Source organism: Necator americanus, chromosome II (genome assembly GCF_031761385.1).
Source record: "Necator americanus strain Aroian chromosome II, whole genome shotgun sequence".
Classification (NCBI taxonomy): Eukaryota; Metazoa; Nematoda; class Chromadorea; order Rhabditida; family Ancylostomatidae; genus Necator; species Necator americanus.
The window spans coordinates 13,623,324-13,650,626 of NC_087372.1; the positions used below are offsets into that span (position 1 = coordinate 13,623,324).

Here is a 27,303-nt window from a genome sequence, read left to right on the forward strand (position 1 = left end):
TCCTCTTGAAAAGGTTCTTAAATTTTTCTACGCCCAAGATTTCAAGAAAAAAAAAACCTGTATGCATTGCATAACTTGGTCCTTCCTTTCCCATTCAATGAAACGGGCGTTCTGAAACCGCCAGTGTAGAACATACAAATAGGTTTTGACCATTTTGGTGCTCTTACATTTGTATGATCTCTATCAACATTGTTGGAATGTAAATTCACCAGGAATTAGAAAATCGGATCGAGAGATGGGACCAAATCATGTCAAGGCTTATTTTCAGGTTAGCTATTTGCTAGCGCGGATGGCGGGCGCCAGCTGCCAAAATAGCTCTGGATAAGAAAAATAAGCGTTTGAAGTGAACATAATGTCATAGAATATTTAACGAAAGATCCAATCAAGAATGGGTTCAATCATCCAATCAAAGGTTAAAACTATATGAGCACACAGGATAAGCAGCGTGTTAGGACGGCATCCAGCTGATTATCGACTAGGACCCTCTGTGAAATCAATTTTTCTGCATTTCTTCTGTTAACATGCCTTGTGTGTAATGAAAAGGGTCGGGAAGGATTTGTACAATGTACAGCGATTCCCTACGAATAATTTGTCGAAGATGGTACAATCAACTTTATCCACAGATTGCGCAGTGAGACTAAATCAAGTGTTTTCTTCTTTATCATTTCCTTTTTGGACTAACTTCTTCAGTCCATTCATCCTTTTGAGGTGCGAAAAGGTCACTCTATATAAGTTTAGTGCAAAAATGATGCGCGTTTACAAAAATGCAATTCGAAGCGCTATATCTCGCCTCGAAATCAAATTTATCTATCGAAAAAGGAACCATTACAGTCCACGAATATTTGCCAACGAGACAGAAGTTTGCGTATTCTTGCTGCATAAAAGTCCGGACTTTTGGAGTCTACGAACTTCCGGAAGTCGTACCGTATTACCTTGGTTTTGGAAGATCTTACCTCTCAGGCAGCTGTTCAGATGTTTGAAAAAGTGATGGTCGGTTGACGAAAGGTCTGACGAATACGGTGGATGAAGCAGAGTCTCGCAGTCTAACTCGTTCAACTTCAGTAGTGTCATTTTTGAAGTGTATGGCCGGGCATTGTCGAGTAGGAGAATCGGACCGTTTCTGTTCACTAACATCGGGCGAATAACTTGGAGTTTCCGGCGTATTTCAGATGGCCTCGCAAGGTTTCATGAGGATGCAGTGGACTGCAACTGTAGCACGCCATCACACAGTCACCATAGTCTTCTTCGAGTGTATTTTCGGCTTCGGAAAGTGCTTGGGATCCTCATCCCTATTCATTCATTGAGCAGACCGCTTCTTGATCTCTTAAAGGATTCATTTCTCATCGCACATAACAATACGATCGAGAAATGGATCGTTCTTAATGCGTAACAGAAGTGTTGCACAGATCTTAAAACGGCGGTTTCTTTGGGACTCGCTCAGTTCATGCGGCACCCAGTTCTTCAACTTTTTCACCTTTCCAATTTTTTACAAATGGCGGACGACTGTTGAATAGTCAAAGCCTATTTCTTGAGAACCTTTCACGCTCTTTTAAACGAATCATTTTCGATGATTGCCTTCGGCAGGTCGTCAACTTCAGAAGGGCCATCACCGTAGATTCGTTGGTGCTTCTTCACGACAAAGCGCGTTGGTATTTCGAGCTGACTCCGCTGCAGACCTGCCCAGCTTAAACTCGTAGAAGAAGATTTGGCGGAAATCTTGCCTGGATATATCATCTTCTAAGTCTTGGTACTGACCAAATACTGGTTCTTGGTCAAAATCACTTTACAAATAATAACCAAAACGAAATTCGCTACAAAACGTTATTCTAATATTAAAGTTGAGTGTAATCAGAGAAAATTTGTCGTGAAGATAAGGCAATGAAAAACGCGCACTATTGTAGCACCAGCCTAATAGAATCTCAGAGAGAATTCTGTTGGTATTTTTGGTTGTTCCGCTTCACCACTGATACCGAAGCGTTACGGGTGCGGCCGGTCTAGCCCAGTCGGTAGGAGGTTCAGCTGTGTCTAGCATATGGACTAAGGTAGATCATGGACTAATGTCTAGCAATATGTCAAATATCAAATATCTAGCACAAACGTCCAGCATCATAGACTAACGTAAATGTAATGATTTTAACCAAAAGAAAAGAAGAAAAGAAGATAGATATACGACCCTACTGTCGTGTGGGTGCAGTGAAGAGCAGAGTAAACTGATCGGTATCTTTCAGTATCGCATCGAGATATGAAACCAAAACAATCGAAGCTCATGTTTCGGGTAGAGCATGTGCGCTAGCGGTTCCAGTAAAGCTTGGATAAGGAAAACGAGAGCTAGAAATGTTTTAGAAAATGATGGATACAAACAAAATTCAGTGAAAGGAGTCTGCTAGGCCGAGGTTCACCTAATTTCTGGTCCAGATCCACACTGACGCGCTTTGTTCTTCGTTCTTTCAACGTGCTTTCTGTGGGTTGTGACCGATCGGGGTTCATAGAAAGGATAGTGGATCAAGAGTCTGGAGATAATCATTTTGCTTTGGATGCGCCAACGTATTCGCTTCAATTCAGAATTGTTTGAGATTCGCGAATGCGTGTCTATCCTTTACAATGATCGAATGCTTGGGAGTTGGTTGATTTCGAACCATCGATCGAAGTGTACTTGAACCGCTAGCGCACAAGCTCTACCCCAAAACATGAGCTTCGATTGTTTTGGTTTCATATCTCGATACGATACTGAACGGGAAGATAACGGGAAGATATCAGTTTACTCTGCTCTTCACTGCACCCACACGACATTAGGGGCGTAAATCAATCTTCTTTTCTTCTTTTCTTTTGGTTAAAATCATTACATCTACCTTAGTCCATAATGCCAGATATTTCACCATATAGGTTGATTACACGCTGTGTGCATATAACCTTTGCACTATTCACTCAATAAGGTTAACATTGTACAAGATACACACAAAATATATCGGCTAAAGCCGGAATCAGACTCCCTGTGGTGTTCGCTTCACTCACATTAACTGATCAATAAATCAATTAATAGTAGTGGCATTTTCTGTGAAATTAGAATTACGTTTTCTGACAGCGCTTTCTTCTTCCTTTTTAGAGATAAATTTATTCAAAAGATTTTTCTTTCGAATAAATTTATCTCTAAAAAGTTTTCTTTCTAAACGCGTAAACTTCAGCTTCAACCACTCTTGCGGTACCAATATTATATAGGTGCAAACTGAAATCATTAGTCTAGGTATGTTTTTTCCTGTTTTCCCCAATAGTTATCATAGAATGATGTTTTAACATAAAATGAAGTGAACGACATCACCGTACTGATAAAGACGACGTTCCACGTCATACTATACAAACTGTTCGCTGCTATTTAAAGGCATCACCCCACGAATCTGGAATAGTGCACGTTTCAGGTGGTTATGCCTATGCGGGATCGTAGGGTATGGGAAGGAGGGTGATTCCGTCCATTTTTTAACTACCTTAAAAACGGCACGGAATGTACGGCGCGAACACAAGACTGGCGCGCTCAAATCGAGCTAGTTTTAGAAAATAGCGGCCCGGAACGCTCGAAGCCGTACCTTCAAGCCGTTTTTTTACGGCAGTTAAAAAAAATGGGCGGAATCACTCCAATCAATCCTTCTCCCCGTAATCTACGACTTCGTGTAGACATAACCCACCTGAAACCCGCACCACCCCAGATTCGTTCGGTGATGCCTTCAAACAGCCGTTTGCTAGTGTTGTTTTCACTTTCTAAAGAAGACATGCTACCAACTTAAAGCAAACGTCAAAGAAAATAAAGACGCAGAGTCATAGAGCTCAAAAGCAACGCGCGCAGCGGTCACAAGTATGAAACGACTGTAACTTTCCATTTAATTCAGCGACACGCCCACGAGGTTATTGTGCATCAAATTGACGCCGTGGGACCCGTCGCACCCCACTTTATAGCTTTCCTCCGCCGGCCCACCAACCTGACGCCGTGGGACTCATCTCGCTCCATTTTATAGCTATCTGGCTCCGAAGCCAGATAGCTATGAAATAGGGTGAGTATAAAATGATTGACCTGACTGACCGACTGACTGACTGACACACACACGTGATAGAATAATCCCATTGTTTTATGGCATGATCATGATTTTGTGAAAAATATCGCTTCGCATTCTATCCGTTCAATATAGTCAAATTTCAGTTGGGTTCCTAATTCATCCGAAATGATAAATGGAACGCTTGGACATGGTATAAAATATCTACAGCTATGCATACCAATTGCAATGCCCTTTCAAAGACATCGTAATCTACTTGTATAGCTGGATCCCAAATCAAAATCGCTCTCATTCCCTTTTTATGAAGTTCTTCCACGTACGTCGGCAGTTCCTCCCAGCCCTGAACAGTCAGTTTGAGATCCAACGTTGGAGGAGGCGTATCACGTACGAAATTGAGGTGGTACGGAGACCCTAGGAAAAAACGTAGAATTGGTGCTGTAGATTATGCGAACGTAGCTCCGTTCATCTCTCCCTAGCTTTAGTTCATTGGAGGTACGTGAGAATGCGCTCCCTTGTACACGCTCCGGACCCCTCAACATCCTATACACTTGTTTCAGTTGAATGAACTGATAAAGAGACCTCACAAATTTTCCGCTGCTCACTCGTGGAAGCGGAACGTGCATAAGGGTGGCGGCTGCAACTGATTTCGCACGAGTGAACGCCGTTTTCCTTCCGTTTTCACGGATATTAAGGGAATATGAGCGGAGCCATACTTGTTTTTACACCTGTACACAGTCCGAACTCTACACTTCACCTGGGGTTTTCGTAACACATCAATATTGAAATGCCGTTGAGCAGAGAAACATTGTTGAAGTGAATGACATTTTTACCTTGCCAATAGTGAAATCCTTGTATCTGTCCATGTATTCAATGTCGCATACAGTCGTTTCGATTGGAACACCGACTTCGATATTTCTACGCACCTTTTCGATCATTTCTTCCAAATCCTTGTAGCCGTAACGTGACAGCTACAAATGGAGAATAGAAAGTTTTGTTTTCAGTTTTTCTTTTTTTTGTCAGCTAATCTGACAGAAGCAGTTGTAACACAGCTGGGACAAGGAACCTTCTTTATTGCTCACTTCAGAAATTTCTAGCTTTTATAAAAAAAAACTCTCAGCTCTGTGAACACGTTTTTATCATGATGAGGAAAACTTGGGATGAAACGAAAAGAATGTTCAGGTGATAAATTCTTCTGAGATTATCCAGTCATCTAAAATCAATGCAGAAACAGACTTTGCAAATTTGCAAAACGAAATTTAGAAACGTACCCAAACAATTGCTTCCATCCCTTTTCAAGAAAGCGACAGACTATAAACTAGTAAAATGCTAGAGGGGAGTTGTAATCCCATCCTATCTCCTTGGGGGCTCTCTCCTAGAAATATGTGTTCTCCCTCAGATCTAGCATCAAGCGTCGTCCATCTGATCATCACATAGGTAGCGTTTGGAAAAATGTTCATTGCTATACTGTGGCGCGTATACGACTCTGATTGATGCTGCAGGTGGTGGCTCTGTTTATACTAAATGCAATCAGGCATTTGAAGATATGCTCTGGGCACGGCTACGAGCTATGTAATGTGCACAGCTATACAAAATACTCAGATATTGCAAAAAGTTGGTGTTATCGAGCACACTGCCAAAGCTCAACCCAAACATGTGAAATAACTAGAAGGAGCATGGAATCTTCGTGATCAGCACTCCATTTTGTTACGCTGGACTGCGCGACATTTTTGATCTGTATTGCTTTGGTTACTCGTTGTATCGACCAACGGTACTCTGGTCACTCGGTGTCGATAGGCAGTTCATGCGAGACGTCAAGTCTCGCAGGATATAGAAGAAAGCTAAAATGGTTGAATTCTGTTCGAGTTTCTGCTGTAGAACGAAAAGGTTGGGCAGAGGTGTGCTCAAAGGCAACACATCGCGGCGGAGGTACGGACAACCGCGTCAGGCAAAAATACCAGCCCGCCGACCAGGAGCAAAAAAGTCTATTGCTGAGTTCTTTCCTCAAGTAGGCGGAGTTCGATGCATTGCTAAGTATACAGGAGAGAGAAGAAGAACTGCAGAGATTTAGAAATGTGAGTAAGGAATTTGGAGGCATCAGTTTACCTAAAGTAACATCTCTTCACAGCGTGGATAACGGAAAGAAAACAAATAATCAAGGTACAGTAACTGATTTTTAAACAATTAGTCTACTACGAAGCCCGTGTATTCTGTATCCGTGTTCTAGAACTCTTATTCCAAAACTAAGGAAATGAATTGCTTCATCGTATAAATTGTCTTCAAGCCTTCTTTGTATTTTGATTTTAAGATTCGTTCGGAATAAAAGGGAGTAGGTCGTTCCTTGTTACCATTTCGATATTTAAGTGTAAGCTTACAAAGTGAATGATTTTAGAAAAAGCTAATGCAAAGCTTACATTTGATTCAAGGCTGCAGAATAGCTGTTGGAGAGGAATAAGTAGACAACTCAGATTGAGAAAGCGATGTCGTAAAACAGTCTGCTAGCTTTTGACCAGTTTAGAGCTTGCTTACAAGTTGCTTGCGAGCAAAGACAGTGAAAATTATTCTCAGGGTTCTAAAGACTGAATATCAATGCATGATATTATACTCAGGTCCTGCGCATTGCTTTAAAGTGGGTTGTTTTTTTTTTCTGCTTCAAAAACGCTAATATTGCATGACAATTAGGGATAGCCGTCTCCGAACAAGAAATATAAGTGTTTACCCGTACTCGTTTCGGTATCAGTGAACAAGAGTGACCACTGTTAAAAACAGCTCCATCTTTTTCAAACGAGTGCAACTGCTGTTACTCTTTCAGCATTGCTATGCACCTTTTACCTTTTTATGAAGATGGTCCTCATGAAACGTCCTATTATGTCTCTTATTTTGTGCAGTTTAACTTATTAAATCTAATACATAATTACCTGAAATCCGAATGCCCAGTAGGCAGGAACAATAGGCCTTCCGATAAGAGCTTGATATTGCTCGATGACATTTTCCGGTGATGGCCCCGGGAAAAAGTAGAGGTCTAGATTTCCCCCAATCGTTCGATAGATCAACGCAGGACCAGGCGCGGTGGTAAACTCCTACAATGACCAATTGTAATGTGGTCCTCACTAAAACCATAATTTCAATCGAAATAAAACACGTATCTCGAACTTTTTCTTAAAGGCAGCATACTACGAATCTGGGGAGGTACGGATTTCAGGTGGAGTATTTGTATATATTGTATATATTTGTATATATTTGTATATATATATATATGTATGTATATATATATATATATATATATATATATATATGGGTCGTAGATTATGGAGGCCGGGGGTTCCGCTCATCTCTTCCTGAATCACTGCAAGTAGCCGACCCCTGAATGCTTTGTACGATGCCTTCTATTGCGGCGCGCCACACTTCCACGCGCAGCGTCCCTTACTGTCCATCGGGGCAGTCCGAATTGATTTTCGACGAATCGCAGGGCGGAGGCGGCGCAACAGGTGAAACGTTGCAATAGATGGGGTCGTACAAAACTTCATTCTGGAGGCGGCTGTTTGCAGTGATGCAGGGAGAGATGAGCGGAACTCCATAATCTGCGACCCCGTATACGGATACTCCACCTGAAATCCGCACCACCTCAAATTCGTGGTATGCTGCCTTTAACTAACGCAATACACGTACCTGTGCGTTACTGTTCAGGATGAACACGCCGTGGGCTTTGCCATCTTTTTCGAGGATCAGATAGAATGGATGCATGCCTAGAATTCAAATAATCTGGTTTTTTAATGTTTTCGGGACATTTTTCCATCACCTACCGTAGAGGTTAATTGGCCTGAAGAATGCAGAGATCGGGAATTCATCGCGAGCAAACAGAGCCCATGTGCGGTAGTTCGTAAAATCATGCTGAAAAGGATGATGAACGCTTGACTTGTAGCTAGTCGAAGAGTATCACAGACTGACACGCACTTTCAACGTTGAATGGACATTTTCACCTATACCGTACATTGCATCCGACGGTAGATAGGTTGCCAGTTGAATAAACTTGTCCGAAAAGATCATCCCACCTAAAAGTTACGCTAGTTACCTAAAAACTGGTTGTTCAGGTAGTGTTCATAAACGACCTAGCAGAAAAAATAAAACATTGATGATGCTATCAAGTGAGGAACTGATTTGCGAGAGTTACGTAAATGAATAGTGATAACCGAGAATCTTTGGGAGCGCAGTTGGCCAAAAGTTCTCATTGATTCTCTCTGAATACCCTGACGTTGAGCGGATGCGCGTGGACCAACAGGGCAGTGAAACAGCGGTAAATTTTCTGCACTCGAAGTTCAAAATTAAGACTCCAGTTATGTTTGTTTTTGAAGATGCACAATAGGATCCAATGCCTCTGTAGCTCTGGTGGTTTAAGAGGTTTTGATTTCATACCGTATGATTTGCATATATCAGCAGTTTAATTATTATTAGGAAAAATCTTAGTTATTAGTCAAGTTAAAAGATAAAAGTAAAGGATAAAATGCACAGCGTTCATCACTTTCGGTGAGGATGCGCCGACGCGTTCGACTTCAATCCAGGATCGTTTGAGGTTAACAAATGTGTCTGCTGCCTTACAGTGGCTTGTGGGGACGACCCGATGTATCAAGCCAACGCTTTTATCTTCCTAGACACAATAATTGTAATTGTAATCGTACCCACATGTACCAATTCGTCAAGCATGGAGTAATGAAAGGATTGGTTGGACCTAGGGTGTTGGCACTAGGGCGGTTTTAAACCAAACGGCAGAACCTCTAATCGTCTGCGCTACAAATTTTCTACTTCACTACTGTGATTAAAAAGTAGTAAAAGTCTTCCATTTAGAACTTCTGCGTTTACCGGAATCCATAATTTTTTTAATGTGTTGCCGCGATCTTTACTGCCATCGTGTATGTAGTCGTATTTTCTTGTTATGCCAACGAGGTTTTCGTGAAACTTTATTATTGGTCTGAAGTTTCGACAACTTCGTCTTTATCAATTGCATAAAAATGGTTTGAGGTATTTCATGCTATGCATATCTCATCAAACTCCTCTTCTCTTCTTGCCAAGCGTTCTATATCATCACATACATACATCGTTCTAAGTGCACTACGCAAGAATTCCAAAAAGGAGAAAAAACTTAGCAACGTCAAAAACTAGAGGAGCTGGTGGAGCACCGCGTTAGAGATTGTCACCCAAGACAATTGAGATCTACGCAGTGTGTAGTACCCTAACGTGCCGTGATCTAGATAGTGTTAAAGAACTGTATGTGAAAAAATCTTGTAGCTCATAGAGTGCTGCGAACTGCATAAAGTCATCAGTGGTTGACCAGCACTCATTTGTGCTATTTATGGATAGATTCCTGACGGAAATCCGGTGTCCAATGTCTTTCTAGCAGCTACTCCTTTCTCATCGGCTAACATGCTACACTTTATTTCAAACTCAATTTTTTGTTTTTCATTCCTGTGGCGCAATAATTCTGTCGTTTTGTTTCCATTCCTTTCATCAGCTAAATACTCTGTGACACGCACACTCAGCATCCTTCCAGTTCCTCCAATATGAATGAGAATGCATGTCAGACATTCTATTTGGTAGAACTCCGATCTTCGTCCAATCTCCAGTTTTACCGAATGGACAAACAACGCAACACTCCGATACACCTTGCCTATCGTAGAGTCTAACACGAACCAACTGTCGCTTTATGCTCTCGTTTGTTATGTTCAATAATATAATATCATCTTCCAACTGTGCTCGAAAATGTTCATCGCAGCAGCTAAAGAATCGGAGACGAAGAAATTTTACGTTTGTGTAGAGTGCTGACCGTTTCATTTGTAGATGGAGATTGAGCGTTCGGTTTTGATCTTGCATAATCGTTTGAACTAGCTATGCTTACGGCAAATTTTAGTGATTTCTCAGTCCTCTATCTCCTGTGCACATTGCTATAGCTGTTTTGACTATGTTACGGGCAACTGCCTATTTCATGCCAACAGAATGAGCCGAGGTTGCGTCTATTAGAATTCTTCGAGCTTTGCTTGCGATACCATTTTACACTTCCTATGCCATTGTGCAGTTTTATTTCAGCACTTAAATAAGGAAGCCAACCATCGTATGGTTGCTCTCGAGTATGTACTTTGATTCATCATTAAAAATTCTGAAACATTCACCCATTTCGGATTGCGTTGATTTCACAGAAGAGCAATCCTCGATATATCGGCAGTACATGTGTGGGAGATGTTCTGTTATTGGTGGTTTTATCCTGTTTTTTTTTAAATGGAATAGCAAGAACTGGAGCAACCTTTTTGCGCATAGAAAGTCCTCTGCGGTGGGAGTAGTGGTTCCCCGATCTTTTAAAAATGTTGCACTAAAGGCATTTGTTGAGCAGGGTCATTATGCTCTGCTTGTGTACAAAGACGTACATATGAGTAGTATATATAAGAATAAGTATAGTATATACATATATATATATATATATATATATATATATATATATAAGTATAGTATATAAGTACATATGAGTTGCTCGAGAGCAACCATACGATGGTTGGCTTCCTTTTTTAAGTGCTGAAATAAACTACACAATTGCATTGCAAGTGTGAAATGGTATCGCATGGAAAGCTCGAATAAAAATTCTAATAAACGCAACCGCGGGTCATTCCGTTTACATGAAAAGGGCAGTTGCGCGTAATATAGTCAAAACAGCTATAGCAACGTGCACGGGAGATAAAGAACTCGAGGAATCACTAAAACTTGCCGTAAGCATACTCAATCTACAAATGAAACGGTCAGAACCCTACGCGAACGTAAAATTCGTCTGTACATACCTTCGTTTCCGATTTCTTAACTGCTACGATAAACAGTTTCGAGCACAGTTGGAAGATGATATTATATTAGTGAACATAACAGAAGAGAGCATCAAGCGACAGTTGGTTCGTGTTAGACTCAAGGCAATGTGTATCGTGATGTTTCGTTGCTTGTCCATTCGGTAAAACTGGAGATTGGACGAAGATCGGAATTCTACCAAATAGAATGTCTGACATGCATTCTCATTCAAATTGGAGAAACTGGAAGGATGCTGAGTGTGCGTGTCACAGAGTATTTAGCTGATGAAAGGCATGGGAACACAACGACACCATTATTGCGCCACAAGAATGAAAAACAAAAAATGAGTTTGAAATAAAGTGTAGCATGTTAGCCCACGGGAGAGAAATACTTGTTAGTAAGGCATTGGAAGCATTATGGACTTCCGTCAGGAATCTATCCATGAATAACACAGATGCTTATCAATCACTTACTTTATGCCGTTCGTAGCACTCTATGAGCTGTAAGATTTTCTCACAAACAGCTCTCTAACAGGAGTTCCCAATGCGGAGGGTCCAAGAAGAGAGAACCGGGAGAATACTTACATCTGTGTCATATTTCATGTAATAAGTGTTAGTTATTAATAAAATATGCTTGTTGACGTTTGGCTTAAAATGTTCATTCTTCGATTCGCCATCTCACACTACTTTGGTTGTTCTTAGCTTTTTTCGTTTAAAAAATCCGCTTATATCGTTCCTTTGTCTGATTTCGCTGTTTAAGAAACTCAAAAAGCCTTTCCCTAGTCGTCGTTTTGATTGAGGAGATAAAAGCGGCATTGAAGAGGGGGCTGTCGAAGATTGGAAGAAGCGTTGGTATAAGTATATTACTGCCGAAGCGGAGTACTTTGAAGGAGATGAAATAAATTTCAAAGAATATTAAACTGCTTTTATTTTATTTGAAAAGTCTTACTTCCTTTTGATCACGTAGTACGCATGACAATTATCCACAGTTTTTCTCCCCTTCTTCCTTAACAATTACCACAGAATAGTCTAGTGACATGACGTGAACGTCATCATCGCTCTAATGAAGATAAGGTTCTAGGTCAAATCACTTAAACTGTTAGCTGCTATTTAAGCAGTCTTTTTCATGCGCGTTTCGTATTTCTGAACAAAAGGTGTTCCCAAATGTGAAAAAATACTAACGTAACCATCCTACTGATAAAGATAAGAATGCTACGTCAGATCATGTAAACTGGAAACTATTATTTGCATTGTGTATTTATTCTTTAACTATTTTGTGTATGCATGCGCTTTTTGAAGAAAGGATAAACAGAAAGGATAGGGCAAACATGGAAAGCGTAACTGAAGGCGGGTAGACACAAAGAAACGTACATAGGATGCATACAGTTGTCACGATTATAGAACAGCTCACAGTGTATCATGTATTCACTCTCCAACAAAACCACTTGAAATTACTGCGCGGTGGTGGTGCACAATATTTCAGCTGATTCCAATTTTTGGCGTCGTCGCACCATTCCCGTGCCGTAGAATTATTCGCAACGCTTTCTAGTGCCAGTGCTTTCTTTCCAGTGCACCCACCCCATTTTCTCGCTTTGCGGTTCCGGCACAATGATCCGACGCAAAGGGATAAAATGGGGTGGGATCCGTCTCACTCCGTCCTATCTCTTTGCCACACCCTATTCAATTCTTACCGATTGATGTGTCAAATATCGGTAGTTGCGTAGATTCTCGGTAGACGGCGAATGAGAAGACATTATTCTCCGTAGTGGTTTTAACCTGTATTTGGAAAAATTCGCTTTTAGGTACAAAGAGGAAGTGTATGTATTATTTGGCAACCTTCAATGAATCTGTGGATTCTGGTGGTTCGCGTAGAAGGTTCACAGGAGGATCGTATCTGAATTACTTAAATATTAAAGGATAACAGATAAAGTCACTGGTGTATCAATTCACTTGGGATGCGCCAACGCGTTTTACTGAAATTCGAAGTCGATGAGGTTTTGGAACGCGTGTTGGCCTATACAATGACTTGCGGAGGCCAGCCGATGATCAAGTCAGTGTATTTATCCTCCCAGACAAGTCTGGTACCAATTTTTCGACCCTGGAGGGATGAAAGGCTTGGTTCGCACTAGGGCGGTTCCGAACTCTCGACCGTGTGGCTACAACGGATCTCTAACTGAGTGCGCCACACCCGCCCTAATTACTTAAATACTGGTTGCACTAAATAGACATTTTTTCTTCCATGAAGGCTACAAAATCCACGATATGTACACATAATTTTCAGGATGTGCGGATTTCATAGATGCTGACTTTCTTTCATAATTCTTGAAGTGTTTGACATTGACATTGTGTCCTCACCGTTTGACTCTTAGTGAAAATGTGATGGCAACACTGTTTTTCTGATTCTGATAGGGAGAAAATCACTTGATTTTTGGAAAGGACCAGATTGAAAAAATACGCAGGTATTCATCCTCTCATTTAACATTCCACCTATTTAGATGATAATATCCTAATTTTCTCTTTTTCAGTTCCTTCCTTTTGGAAGGAATCAATCGAAATTGCAGATAAACACATGTATAATGTATCTTTTCACCTCCTCACATACATATGTTTACTTCTCGAACGATATCATTATGTAAAGCTAATTGTTCTCAGGCAACATCAGGCTTCCCAAGGCATGCCCTAACTGAGCACGATGTTGACGAACGAACGCTGAAATCACTCTACTTTCCGATGATCGGAGCAGTAATTTCGAAAGGTCACAGGCCTCGCATGGCGCAAAGCTGGCACCGTTCCTTGCATTTATTTTCATTTCATAGGTAAAAAAACTTCTTACAGGACGGCACAGCACTACCTTACACTGTCTTTCATCGTTCCCCTAACGCCGAGAAAATTGAACGTCTGCATCAATCTTTTCAATTAGTAGTGCGTGTACATCAAATGTACAAGAAAGAGTCCTATCGTAAACACCGTAAATGGAAGTACGAATAGGACGATCGCAGCTGTTGCAACAACTAACAAGGAAAAAATGCGTACACCTACACAACAGCTATCGTGGATTCGTAAACTGAGGAAAATCATTCGTTCAGTATGGAATCAAACATCGCGAAGAAACCACCAAGAGAGCAATCTTTCGCTCTGCACCAGGTGTTTATTGCTAGGAGAGTGATTGCAGTGTAGCAGTGGTATTCGAAGCCTCTACAGTTAGCATTTCTAGACTTCAAAGCTGCTCTGACTCTACTCCTCGAGGCCGTCTTTTCAGCATGCTTCGCTCCGATGGAACTCCAGGAAAACTCGTGCGATTAAGGACAGTATAGCATGACTTTGACGTGGCGAGGGAAGCCATAGAAGAAGCTTTGGAAGGGACTGTAGATTGCAGAGTCTGGAGTGGCTCCGGTCACCTCTTTCTTGTCGTCCTAAAAACGGCGTGGAAACCGCTTTAGTTCCTCCGAGATATCTTAGGACGCTCCTCTACGTACACGTTCCGGTCCCCCCTAGCCCGTTTTCCACACCATTTTTTGACAGTTTATTGGAGTGTGTTGAGCGGAACCACCCTCGGAAAGTAAAATCGCATTTCTACTTTTTTCTGCAGATTCACTCACTACGTCAAATTCGTGGTATGTCGCTTTCAATCAAGGACATGAATAGAAGAAATACCGCTGCATTTCGGACACCGGCTCGATTTACTACACTGCTGAAGTGGAAACTGCAGTGAGAGAAAAGGCCATAGAAGAACCGTTTCAATTCAAATTTGCTATTGATGACATCATGCGAAGAACAGTTGCGTAGTGTCTGCTTTGTCCTTTTAGCACTGTTTCCACGTCCTTTAGTCGATATCGAGTGCGTTGACGATATAGTAATATTCCCCTTCTAGCAACGCAAAGTAGCAACGTGTTGTTAACCTTGCATCGAAATTAAATGAACCCCGTGGGCTGCGACTGCATCCTGACGGATGCAAGCAAATGTGAGTCTCCTCGAGGCCCTCAACTGAAATGGGAGTGTAAGAACACCCTATTGATCCCATAGATAAGTCGTTTATTGGGTTGTATGCTGTAAACGCGAGTGCAGTCTTGAGAAAGATGTTCGGCAAAGGTGGAATAATGCTAATTGTGCATTCAACTCATTGACCAAGTGCTCATGCTCGATCTCCATCGCCAATGAAGTCAATCTGCGAGTTTATCGCACGGAGAATTTCACGTGGAAAACAACATCATCTTGTCCGACCTTCTGATGTAGTTGCAGAGAACGGAATCCGCTCCCATGGTTGGTAATGAGGAGATCATGGCAAGCATGCGACTCCTTTGGAAGAGATTCTCGTCATCTCTTGTAACCAGAAAATATGAGCAGAGCGGTGTGGAGCCGTTTCAACAATTGGGTTTATGAAGGTCGTAGAAATGTCACCAGCAAAGTTTGAGCGAAAGCAAGTACGTGGTAAGTGTGACCGGCTCTGTACAACTCGTACCTGCGTTGTTTATACCAATATGATGATCACTCGGTTTCAGATGTGGTTTATGTTATCACATGCAGCATGCATCGTGTTGATTAGACAGAAAAAACGATGCGGTAACTGTGTATCCTTGTAAAGAGGCATCTAAAAGCGGTCGTGGATAAACAATTTCCGCATGTTCTGGACCTGACCACAAAATAACATCGCAACGTCATGAATATCCGAAATAGATGGTGAAGGTAGAATCTTGTTCTATGAGTTCAAGATCAGAGCACGTAAAATATTTAAAATGACTAAAGTCTATGGGTGAGCAAAAAGGTGCAATGCGATCACAAACGAACTAGTCTTATACCATAGCTTCCACTGATTTTGATCTTCTTAGCGTAGCGCTCTTGAACGCCTTTGTGGTTCAAGAGGTATAGTTGTGGTGACCGAAGTGACCTGCTAGGTTGCCATTTTCATCAGATCAGGTGACTACGCTAGCCAATATGTTGATCTTTGAGTACACCGTAATTAGTGGTTTTGTAAGTGATAAGGATTTGTTGAAGTCATTTTCGATCTTTCGCTGGCGATGACAATAAAGCTGAAACTTTAGCTGTTAACAAAGATCGGCGTCATTCTTGGCTACAGCTGAAGAAAACCACTATAAGCTACGTATTGAATATGCGAAGATTCAAGTACAGTCAAATCAGAAGGCCTTCCATCACATACAAGATGTCTGAATACAATTCTTGGCTGGGATCTGCTCAAGCGTTGAGGTATAGTGGACATTTTCTTTCAGTGCTAATAAACGCGAGTACATAAACAGATAAACAATAACAGTGTCGAAATCTAAAGCACGACATCACCTGCACACGTTTTCATAGACCTTCATGAGGAGAACTAATAAGACTACATGTCAGAGTAGTACCTTCCAGGAACAAATATTTTCACATTCAGTATATCTCCAAGCCTTGATGTTTCGAAATGGACTTTTCTGATATCCTCGCCCCATGGATTTTGTGGGCCATCATTTTTGTTTAGTATGGTTAACTGTAAGGAAGAAAAGTTTGATTGGTGGTTGTGTTGTACATGCAACCACATGTTCTTTTTTATTTCTTACCGGTCCTTTGGTTTCTGCAAGAGTGTATCCAATTCCTTCTCGCATATAGCACCATGGCGCTCCCTAAATTTCCTATTTGCCGTACGTTCTGTAGAAATCCGTTCAAATATACGTGAATCATCTTTGTTCTTAAACGAAGTTCGTAAACGGCCACGCGCGAAGTGGTGGAGCGTAGCAGATATGATCGAGTGAGGATCCTTACTAGAACCATTCCTCGTTGCAGTTCGCTCTGGTTCCAGCTCGATTCCAACCGCTTTCTCCACCGCGCAGCTTTGAGCGCAACCGCTTACGCAGCTGCACCTTGTTTCATGTCGTTTTGACTCTACTATATATCACTTGCAATTGTTAATAAGGTGGTTTTTTATCCAGATTCAAAGTGGGAATTCAGTTTGCTTCAATATGTTTCATCTAGAACATTTGATCAGATAGACATAGATTATTTGCGTTGTGAGACATTGTTTATAGGCAGCATGCCACAAAATTGGCGTGATGTTGGAATCAACGGGAGATGCTAGAGATGAGGTTGTAGATTGATGGGTCCGAGGTGGTTTCATTCTCCCTTATCGTCGTAAAAACGGCGTGAAAACTGCCTTAAGTCCTACGAGAAACTTTAGAACGTACGTTCCCCTTAACAGCTTACCTACCAGGTTTCCTCGGAAGCCTACCAATTTTCTTTTACTTGGTAGGCTTCCGAGGAAACCTCATTTCCTTCCGATCACTTGCACTTGGATGTGGCGCGTGCACAAGTACAGAGCGTTGAGCTTCCTGGGGTTTAGTGGTTTAGCTAGTGGTAGTTTTTCCGCATCTGCAATTTCTATAGGTATTGCTGATCTTCTCTCTTTGAAGTTTTTTTTTATCGCTTCGCTACCACGCTGATGTATCTGATTGAAAGATTCCGGAAACAGGCGATATTGGTTGTTTTAAAACTCTTATCTTTTTTGTAGAGAAGTAAAGAGATTTACGAACGGATCAGTTCCGGAGTCAACTTTAGAGTCCTTCGAAAAGCTGCCTAACGAAACGACGAGGTTTAGTTTATCAACCAAGAATGGCTTTATGATTTCGCTACGTAAACTTTGCCAACTTTTGTCTCTTCTGTAAAAAGAAAATCTCTCTAGACCGAGGATGGTCCGGATGCAGCGCATCACAGAGAAACTCGATCGATAAAGCTTGTCTCACACTGTTTTTGAAGACAATTAGAAGGAATTAAGCGTGTCGTCATCTATACTCCTAACTTTCAAAGCTAGCATACCATGAAATTGACAACATGTCACCACAAAAGATGTGGTTAGGTGTGTAGATTACGAGTATTAGCAATTTCGCGCGGGTTTTCCTCAGCAGACTATGAATTGGTTTTATTTACATAGGGGAACCTCAGTGACTCGCTCGCGAAAGCCGCGCGTCTCTTTCTTTTCTCTTCTATTTCCTGGAAAAGTTTTGTGAAATGATTTCTATGAAAGCGTTCGGGAAAAAATCCCTGGTTGAAGTCTTTCCTGGACTACCTGAAGGTCCAGACATACCTCACTATTAAAAGGATGAAAAGGATGAAGCTACTAGCGTATCAATCCACTGGGAATGCGCCAACGCGTTCTTACTGCAATCCGTAATCGTTTAGGTTTTTGGAACAATGAATTTTGAGGGCAGCCAATAATCAAATCAGTGTTTTTATCTCCCCGACGACCAGATAAATCTGGTACCAATTTATTGATGCCGAAGAGATGAAAAGCTTGGCTGGCACTACCGCAGTTTCGAACAATCAAAAGTGCGGCTACAGCGGACCTCTAACCGACCGCCCCACACCTGCGCCACCTCAGTATTATCATGGAAACACGCAAATCCTCCCACAAATACGAGTATTTGAAAACCCAAGAGCAATCAAAACAATTGATCCACAAGACGAATAGGAGAACATTTACATAAAATAATTTACGCACTCTCACAAAACTAGAAGATTTTACACAAATGCTGATCTTAAGCAGCTTGCCAATAGACTAGCAAGTGAAGGTACTAGTCTAGCTCAATAAATGTTATCGCACTGTGAATGTGTGCGTATCATTTTGATAGGCTTCTGCAGTCGTTTTGTTGATGGATCTGAGTAGTGTTCACTTTTTAAACTCTTAAAACCTGCCTTATTCTCACTTTTCTATGCAACAGAATCACTAAGACGTTGTAATGCTTCTTGGCGGACTCTTTGACATGAGTATATGATAGAGTATATGATAGGTAGAGCACAAGCTTTAACTAAAACTTTCGGGTAGTTTGGATGTTGGGTGCAGATGAAGCAGCACCAGAATGAAACAGTAGCAGTTCACACATTAAAGCGCTTCGTCTGTGGAGAGGTGATCAGAGGTTCTGTCAAAGCAAGTCGTTCTGTTTTTGTCATCTTTACCACAGTGAGAACTACGTCGCAAATTCAAAGCTGCGAAATCACGCATGAAATTCTCTAATTTGTTCATTTTTATGGCACTCGAATCGAATTCTGGTCAATGGCCTGATGGAAGATATGAATAATCATAACTCCTCGAAATTCTACCTGCAGTTACTACTCTTGCGCTGAAACTACAAATCAAATGTGTATATTTTGTTCATATTACTGTTCCATAGCATACTGACACGTGTGGTAGCCTAACACAAGCAAGAGCTGACTTCTATGGACGCATTTCCGGACGAACTCACATTTGCATGAGGTGAACCCCACAGACATCCTCTAGCTTCGCACGCTTCTCGTGTTGCTCCTGGTTCTGGGTGGCAATCAAAACGAACAGTTGTTTCACGAACGGAGAACAAGGTTAGAAGAAGCGGAGATAGTAGATCACTGAAACAGTTATATAAGTTTGAAATCAGCTATAGAGTTGTCGTTCGAAGTATTTGCTCATACCGCAATTTAATGGCCAAATCCCTGACCAGCATTGGAGAAGATCTGTAAAAAAGTAAAGCTTCATAGTCTTGTGGGCCTACTCTACATATCATACTATCATCATCATATCGCAATCAAATTGCATCTGATAGTAGTAATTTAGTCAAAAGTCTGCAAGAGTAAACACAAATATTCCCTAAACAGTTGGCTTGTTAGTTCAACATCAACCTATGCCTGATTTGGCAAGTCTGAAAGACGATGAATGCAAAAAGAAGTTTCGCCAACTGACCAATATTGAATTGTAGACCAACAAGAGAGTGAATGACGGTGAGTCTTTCACTAAATGTGTCCAGAATGCTGCGAAGAAAACGTTTCCAGCCTCAACACTGAAGAAGAAGTTTGCCTTTGTATCTGCAGAGGCAAGATCCACGTTCAGTTGTGTATGTGTCGTCTGCACCACTTCAGACTTCTTCCAGGAGAAGAGCTTGGAAACGCTCAAAAAATGGACGTCAGGAGCGATAAAGTTCGAAAAGGCTTGGGAAGACAAGAACCCGAAAACCGCCTCTACAAAGCTAAGGCACTGTAGCGGCTGAATTAAGAATTAAGAAACGCTGTAGGGGAGGCAACCCTACCTGAAGGTAATATTTCAACACCTTCTTGGACCGGGAAGGATCGCCTCCCTCTGAATTTGTACACGTCCAACGATAGTCGGTTTCGGAGGTTGTGGTTTGTGTCCGAAATATGGAGAGTGGAAAATCTACCGCATGAAAATGAAAAAAAAGAAAGAAAATTACTCCAAGTCCCTTTCTCCTACTGGGGTTCTTGAACTGGGGAAAATCAACCTTCAATATTCGTTGAGGAAAGGATACAGTCGTGGTTACATGCTTTTACAAATCCTCTGCACAAGGTGCTATCTATCGCGGAACCCAATAATTGCAAACGAATATCTTTTCTGCGTATAATGTACAAGATTTTATAGCGGGTCATCCTGGATCGATTAATCAAACCTCGCGGAGAAACCATCCGCGAAAGACAAGCCGTCTTTTCGACTACTGACCGAGGGTTTCTTTTGAGGAGGGTAACCATGTGAACGAGCAACTGCTACAGTTCGAACGCCAGCGGGATGAACAAGAACGTTTGATTTGATAACTGGAGTAAGACAAGAGACTGTAGCGTGACCCTTTCTGTCAAAATTTGTCGCTGATGACCTTATGAGAACGAAGGACAACGGTGCCGCACAAGGCTGGCGCGCTCCATTCGAACTCCTTGTAGAAAATAGTGCGCCAAAACGCCTGAAGCCGTATCTTCCGGGCCGTTTTTTGCGGCAATTAGGAAGAAATGGACGGAATCACCTACATCTCCATGGTCTCCCATCCCGTATAACACTCCACCTGAAATCCGTACCATCCCAGAAAAGTGGAGTGATGCCTTTAAGTGAAGCTCGTGGGCCGCCACTTCGTCCTGGCAAATGAAAGCAGATGTGGATCCTTTCCTCGACGCCCCGAGGGGATTCAGGGTGGACGATTATTCTATTTAAACTGTAGATGAGTTGTTATTTGGGCTGTATGCTGTAAACGAGAGTACAATTACAGAACAGAGATGTTCAGCGAAGATGTGTTAAAGCCAATTCTGTCATCCATTTATTGACAAAGTGCCTGTGCCTAGTCGGCCTCCATGACCTCCGAACGGAGCCAAGCTGTGGGAAATTTATGCAGCACCGTTGACGTAATGGAGGTGCTTGACTGGATGAAGAGAAAGCCGTCTAGGCTAATTTTGGCCGATAGTGAGCGATAACGAAAAACCTTACTCAGATGGGATTATGGTGTAGCGGCGGGTGACACGTGGAAAGCATCAACTCCTGCCCGGCCTTTCAAAGTAGTCATAGAAAACCGTCTTCGATCTTGTATCGTGTGATCGTGTTGTCCAAGTTTTCCTGAGGATGTTTTCAGATTCAAACTGGAAAGGGCTGTCGTAAAAGGGTAGCGGCTTTCTTCTTGTTTGGCGTAACCTGAGCTTTTTGTTTCAAATAAGACTTGAGTCAAAACAAGAACACACCTACGACGGTAGTGCTAATGCATGAGATGCTAGACAGATTTCCTGTACCTCCATCTACTGGTACGTAGAACTTCTACATGTGAAACAGATAAATGGCGAGGGATAAAGTGTCTGGCGGTATTTGTCACTCCGCTTGGTATGCGTCAACGGGGTTACTTCAATTCAAAATAATTTAGTTTTCATGATCGCGTGTTTAGCCGCCCGTACAATGATTTCCGTGGGCTATTTTTATTTTCGCAAGTGGATCTGGATACCAATTTATTGACTTTAGGGGGACGAAAGGCTTGGTTGCTACTACGGCGGTTCCATATCATTAGTCGATTGTCCAGTCGCTGCAAAACCTTCTACCGTCTTTTTACCGCTACACTTGCCCTCTGATACAAATAGTCCTTGAAATACTGCCTTTGTTGCTATTCCACCTCTTCCATGATATTCACAAACATTTTATATGAACTGTTTTCTGACAGGTATTTCAGACTGATTTTTTTCGTGCTCTTTTTATACACTTTGCCATCAACTTTGGTGCAGTTTGTATGAATGTCTTCCCAAAAGATCTTTTTTTTGTGCTTCGAATAATTATGTATACACGAGCTTGTGATTCATCAAAGCGCAGCCGTATTACGTGCCGTATTACGTGCGCGATTGGAAATATCGGGATATCCTCAGGAAAAGATAGAGTTCGGGACGTAGATTACGGGCATGAGTGTTAGTAAGTTCAACGGAATCATCCTGAAAAACAGAAAACGGCCTCACTGACCGTTCTTTCCACGCTGAAACGCGTTACGCTTGTGTGCGCGCTGGTTTCCTCAGCAAGCATATTCATTAGTTTTACCCGAATAGACTGCTAAGAGAACCTTATTAATTTTTGTTCGCTCGCTTGCGGACCCCCGCGAATCTTACATTGCCCGTTAGAGATCCCTTTTGCTTTTCTTTCTTGTTATTCAAGCAACACATCTGACTAAATATTGCTAATAAAGCAGACTTAAAGCATTGAAATCGGGGTTATAGTTATAGTTGACCTTTATCGTGTCAAATGTTGGAATTTCTAGCGATCTCTGCAACTCTGCACTATTGAATAAAACAGTAATTGATGTAGTGAAGAATATAATCCTGTTGAAATTTTTTGGCAATTTTTTTGGTCCTCCAATCAAAGAAAATTTTGTCTGCAACAGGTGTGATACTTTTAGAAGTGAAAACGTGGAACTACATACTTGAACACAAGAGAATTCTCCATTCCCGATTTGATGAATTTTTCCAGGGGTGCTTATGTGAACGCATATGATGAGTGAACTGTTCAAGGAAAATTTGCAGTACTAACAGCTTTTCGATTGCTTCTATCGAAACCTGTTCTTTTTTGTTAGGTTGTTAGATTTTGTTGTATAAAAAGACACACTATTAATAAAATCAATATTATTGATAACATAAATTTACAGTAAAGGCAATTGTTCGAACGTTTTTGGTAGTAGTATTGTTAAACAAATTAGTTTTGTTGTTAAATTTTTAGTTGGCGGATGATAAAAACACAGACTTGGCACATCGGCTACTCCCGCAAGTCATTCTAAGGCTGCACGCGCGTTCATAAACCTCAAGTGAAGTCTGAGTTGAAGTTGAACATGTAGGCGCATCCCCATAGGGATTTACCCCGTGCACGTTATCCTTTATTTAAAGTGTTCCAAAAATTCCAGACGAGACGTAGGCCAAATGAAATCGAAGATGTTTATCCGGACGAGTGCAATATAAATTAATGAATTTGTGAATTTCCAATTTTCTTCTACATCGGCATTCCATCCACGCACATGTTTAATGTTTAAAGAATCCAGGCAGCGAAAGTAACACAGCTCAATAAAAGCAAAGATACAAAGCCACGTTCTACGGAACCAGAACAGACCTGAAAAAAAGTGATTTATCGAAGAATCTTATATTGTGCTAAACACTGTGGAAAAAAACGCTTTTGAAACTATGCTGATCAAGGCTCAGTTAGTTGCGCATCGAAACCCTTGGGCTTTTCTCAGTAACTTTACCAGCTTTTTTAATGTTTAGGGTTAGTGGAATTCCATTGACCTAAAATATGATTCGCTGAACCTGAACATTCGTTTTTTCAAAACCGTGATGCTTTTTTTTTGTTCTTCCAGTCTAGGAGATGAGTTATGGTATACACACGTTTGCTGCTGCCCAAAAGAACCTCTTTACGTTTTTGAGCCGCTCAGAAAGTATTTATCGTGACGTGACATTTGACTAGAGACTCTTACGTCTCTACTTTCTCGGATAATCCCACACAAGTTCGAAAGTTCGACTTTCCTTGAATCTTGACATAGAGGTTGCAACTTGTTGATAGACGAATTTAAGCAACAGCCAAGATTGTTAACAAAATTTATTACGGCTAACGTTTCGGCGTTGTCGCCTTCGTCAGGGCCTCAGTAGCCGCGTTGCCGTGATGTTAGCGGATATCCGCGTGGTGCAGTCGCTTCGCTAACATCACGGCAACGCGGCTACTGAGGCTCTGACGACGGCGACAACGCCGAACCGTTAGCCGTAATAAATTTTGTTAACAATCTTGGCTGTTGCTTAAATTCGACTATCAACCACACAACTTCCTTCTTATAATTATTTCTGTGCCGGCAAACTGCACGATTCGGCTAACATTACTATTAGGCTTACTTTTATTGCAAATTAATTCAACAGAGGGCGGATATAGCGCAGTCGGTAAGAGGTTCCGCTGTCTACACGACCGATCGCAAGTTCCATTCCGTCCTTGTGCTCGCCAAGCCTTTCATCTCTCCGGGGTCGATAAATTGGATCGAAAATCGAAAATCTAGCTAGGAGTAAACCATTGCTAAGATTCATCACCGTCTTGGAAAATGTCGCAAGGCGCCTCTCTGACACATAAAGGTTGGGTGATGCCCTGTGGTGAGCTAAGCTTGCTGTGGAAGGGCTAGTTTGGGGAAAAGTCTTTTTGCCACTGCAGCATATTTACTGCCTCATTACCTTGCACACAGGGCTCTGCCGTCTCAGACGTTGGACGGCGTGGCGACTGGTGAGAGGCGGTCATATCTCAGGTTGCTCAGGAAGTCTTTGATTCCGGACCAAGGCGACACACGTACGACTCGCCATGGAGTCTGACTTCAACGCAAAACTAGGAAAGGCTACAGAAGAGGAAGGAATGGAAGATTTGGACAATGGGAGCGGAATGAAAATGACAAAATGTGCCACTGTTGGACTGTTGTCCGATGCTCGCCCCCATCATGGGAATTTGCTTTTCATGAAAAAAGATCGTTAAACATGAAAATCGCGCAATGGCTCGATTCTTACGGAGATCGACAACATACTCACCAAACGGAGGTGGTGTCAACTTAACGTCTGGGTAGTACCATCCTTTTGTAGTGGTTCTGATCACCGTCTCCTTCGAAAATACGACTTAGCAACACGATGGTAAAGAACATCTATTATCGGCAACAAAGGAGAGCTGAACCCGTCTATGACTATTGCGTACAACTTGTCTCAAGGTGACTGGGACATCGAGATGCTGCTCAAAAGATTATGAGGCTGTGCTGAACGTGCCTCGGAGCCGCGCTAGACAAACTTGGATCCAATTTTGAAGACCTCTGAGGAAATGTTGAAAAAAAAAGTACTTTGAGGCTTGGTCCGAATGGATCGCGCATTGAGCGGTTAGTAGGAAACACTAGCTGCAGAAGAGCGTTGCGGAAGGATCTTTTGAAATACAGGCACAAGAAGATTCTGGAAGCAGCACAAAGAAGAAGGAATCTAAATAAATGCCGCAGTGATCTTCACGAATATAACATTCCACTAGCTATTCTGCTGAGCGAAGACGGGACCCCCACCTCTTCTTGTCGTAGATGGAAATCATCACAGAGAGGTTCTACTCGGACCTTTTTCGTTCATCAACTCCTGTGTCAATCCCGACCATCCCCACTGGTGAAGCTCAACAACGGATTCTCTCTTCAGAAGTACGAGTCGCTATCAAGGGCATGAAACCTGGCACAGCCCACGGTGCTAATTTTACATCAACATACTTTTGGCCTTTTGTGTAATCTTAGCTGCGCACATTCTATTTTCAGAAGGAAAGGATCTCAGACCGATGGAAAACTTCGCTAACCGTTCTTATCCATAAGAAAGATGACCGAGAGAATCTTCGGAACTACCGTCCAATATGCTTGCCGAGCCTAGTTTACAAAGTAGTCACTAAGATCGTTCTCACGCGCTTATCTAGGACCTGACGGAGTCCTGGCTGGATTCAGCCGCTTGGACCGTCTTCGACAGCGTAGAAACAAATGCAATACTGTCAGCGCTAGTGAAGGTGTAGACGCGTCGTATGTGAGGACAGTTGCCATACCGTCATACTCATTGGAAAGGAGGTACGACAAGGCGATACTATCTCGCCGAAGCTATTCACGGCTGCACTGCAGTTGATAATGGAATCACTTTCTTGGGAAGAAGGGAGCATACATATTGATGAAAGATTCCTCTCCAACCTTCGTTTTGCTGACGACATCGTTCTCTTTTCGAGAGGTAAAAATGAAGCAGGAACGATGCTAAAGGAACAAAGTTGTGCAACTTTAAGGCTCCCAAATTGTAGAAACTTCGTCATACATATACTTCGGTCGTTCTGTGAATACGGAAAACGACTTCAAGGAAGAAGTGAATAGAAGGATGAGCGCAGCGTAGGCAGCATTCGCACCCGTCAGGAAAGCTACGGACCAAGATCTCCGTACCCATCTATTTGACTCGACAGCCCTTCCTGTGTTACACAGCGGAGAAATGGGCAGACTCCGCTACCATGTCTGAGAAACTGCTCACTACCCACAGAGTTCTTGAGAGATGTCTTCTGAAATTTAACCACCACCAACCACACAACACCCAGTCAGCCTTCGCAGCTCCGACTTAATAGCAATGTCCCATCTTCGCGAGCCAGCGGTATATATATCGAAATCAAAGCATAGATAGGCCGGTCTCATTATGGGAAGAATCGATGATAGATGGGCTAAGCGAACGCTAGAGTGGATCCCAAGAGATGCTAAACGCCTTCGACAAAATGGGGTAATGTGTTCGCTACACGGATAGACCAGCTGGGACTCAGTAAGATAGGGCTCAAGCACCTCTTCAACGTCTTGGATGACAATGGCTAGGGAACGAAGCGAGTGGAAGAGATGCTGGGGCCCGCACGTCCAGTGAAGACAGATCATCTAAGTATCTAAGTATCTTTGAACATCTTTCAACTGCCATTTTTCTTCTGAATGCTTCCATCTTCAATAATAATAATTCAATAATATTCCCCTTCTTCTGCCCATCTAATGACGACTTCAAACTAATTCTTCCATTGGATCTCAAATAAATAACTCAGCGATGAATTACACTGTGTTACAGTGTGTTGCAAAAACTGAATTCTATATGTTATGTCGTGATTTTTACCGAATGTACTCCGTAAATCGAATTTCAGAAAGGATCTATCCTCTTTTCGCAAGTCCCGAGAATAGTGACAGTAGCAAAAGTGATCATAAGCAAAGTGTTGTTCCAATTTTATGTCCCTTCTTTAAGACTAAGAAGTAATTGCAGTTAATGTGACATATTTAACTTTTATTGAGGGCGATGTTGCCCTTAGACAGCTCTCTTGTGCAGAATTTCATAAAAGTGTGGTTTAACGGTGTAATTAAGTAACTGGACTTGACTGGATTATTATGCTATATAATAAGCGGAGGAAACTCATATTTCGAATAATGTTTCCAAATTGTGGAGGTCTCAGAGAAACACAGATGTAAAATTAAATTTGATTGCTCTCCAAATATAGTACTGACGCGTTTGGGAAGAAAATCATGAAATCTCTCTCAAAAAAATGCACGTCTAAATTTGTGAGGAAAAAATTTGAAGAAAGCAATGATAGAAGAAAAAAGCAATTATAGTTTTGCGAAAAAAAGTCACTACTGTTATTTGTTATTGATCGGTGAAGGCGAGTGAAGCGAACACTAAAGAAGTCTGAAGTC

The 27,303-nt window shown here is 41.9% G+C and overlaps 2 protein-coding genes across 4 annotated transcripts in view; both read right to left on the bottom strand.

Moving 5' to 3' along the window:
* Positions 1 to 19,305, bottom strand: part of RB195_017733 (uncharacterized protein) — a gene marked incomplete at both ends in the record, with an annotated part of 39,408 nt that extends 20,103 nt beyond the window's left edge. For both annotated transcript variants that reach the window (XM_064184853.1, XM_064184852.1), the window contains 13 exons: positions 58 to 111; positions 4,261 to 4,380; positions 4,871 to 5,008; positions 6,956 to 7,117; positions 7,707 to 7,783; positions 7,841 to 7,928; positions 7,992 to 8,089; positions 12,544 to 12,628; positions 12,689 to 12,746; positions 16,207 to 16,328; positions 16,399 to 16,461; positions 19,072 to 19,210; positions 19,274 to 19,305. In XM_064184853.1, coding sequence (XP_064040733.1) covers positions 58 to 111; positions 4,261 to 4,380; positions 4,871 to 5,008; positions 6,956 to 7,117; positions 7,707 to 7,783; positions 7,841 to 7,928; positions 7,992 to 8,089; positions 12,544 to 12,628; positions 12,689 to 12,746; positions 16,207 to 16,328; positions 16,399 to 16,461; positions 19,072 to 19,210; positions 19,274 to 19,305 — 1,236 coding nt within the window. The remainder of the gene's footprint in view (positions 1 to 57; positions 112 to 4,260; positions 4,381 to 4,870; positions 5,009 to 6,955; positions 7,118 to 7,706; positions 7,784 to 7,840; positions 7,929 to 7,991; positions 8,090 to 12,543; positions 12,629 to 12,688; positions 12,747 to 16,206; positions 16,329 to 16,398; positions 16,462 to 19,071; positions 19,211 to 19,273) is intronic.
* Positions 19,306 to 23,114: 3,809 nt separating this feature from the next.
* The window catches only part of RB195_017734 (uncharacterized protein), a gene marked incomplete at both ends in the record, with an annotated part of 46,605 nt that continues 42,416 nt past the window's right edge, over positions 23,115 to 27,303 (bottom strand). For both annotated transcript variants that reach the window (XM_064184854.1, XM_064184855.1), the window contains one exon: positions 23,115 to 23,195. In XM_064184854.1, coding sequence (XP_064040735.1) covers positions 23,115 to 23,195 — 81 coding nt within the window. The remainder of the gene's footprint in view (positions 23,196 to 27,303) is intronic.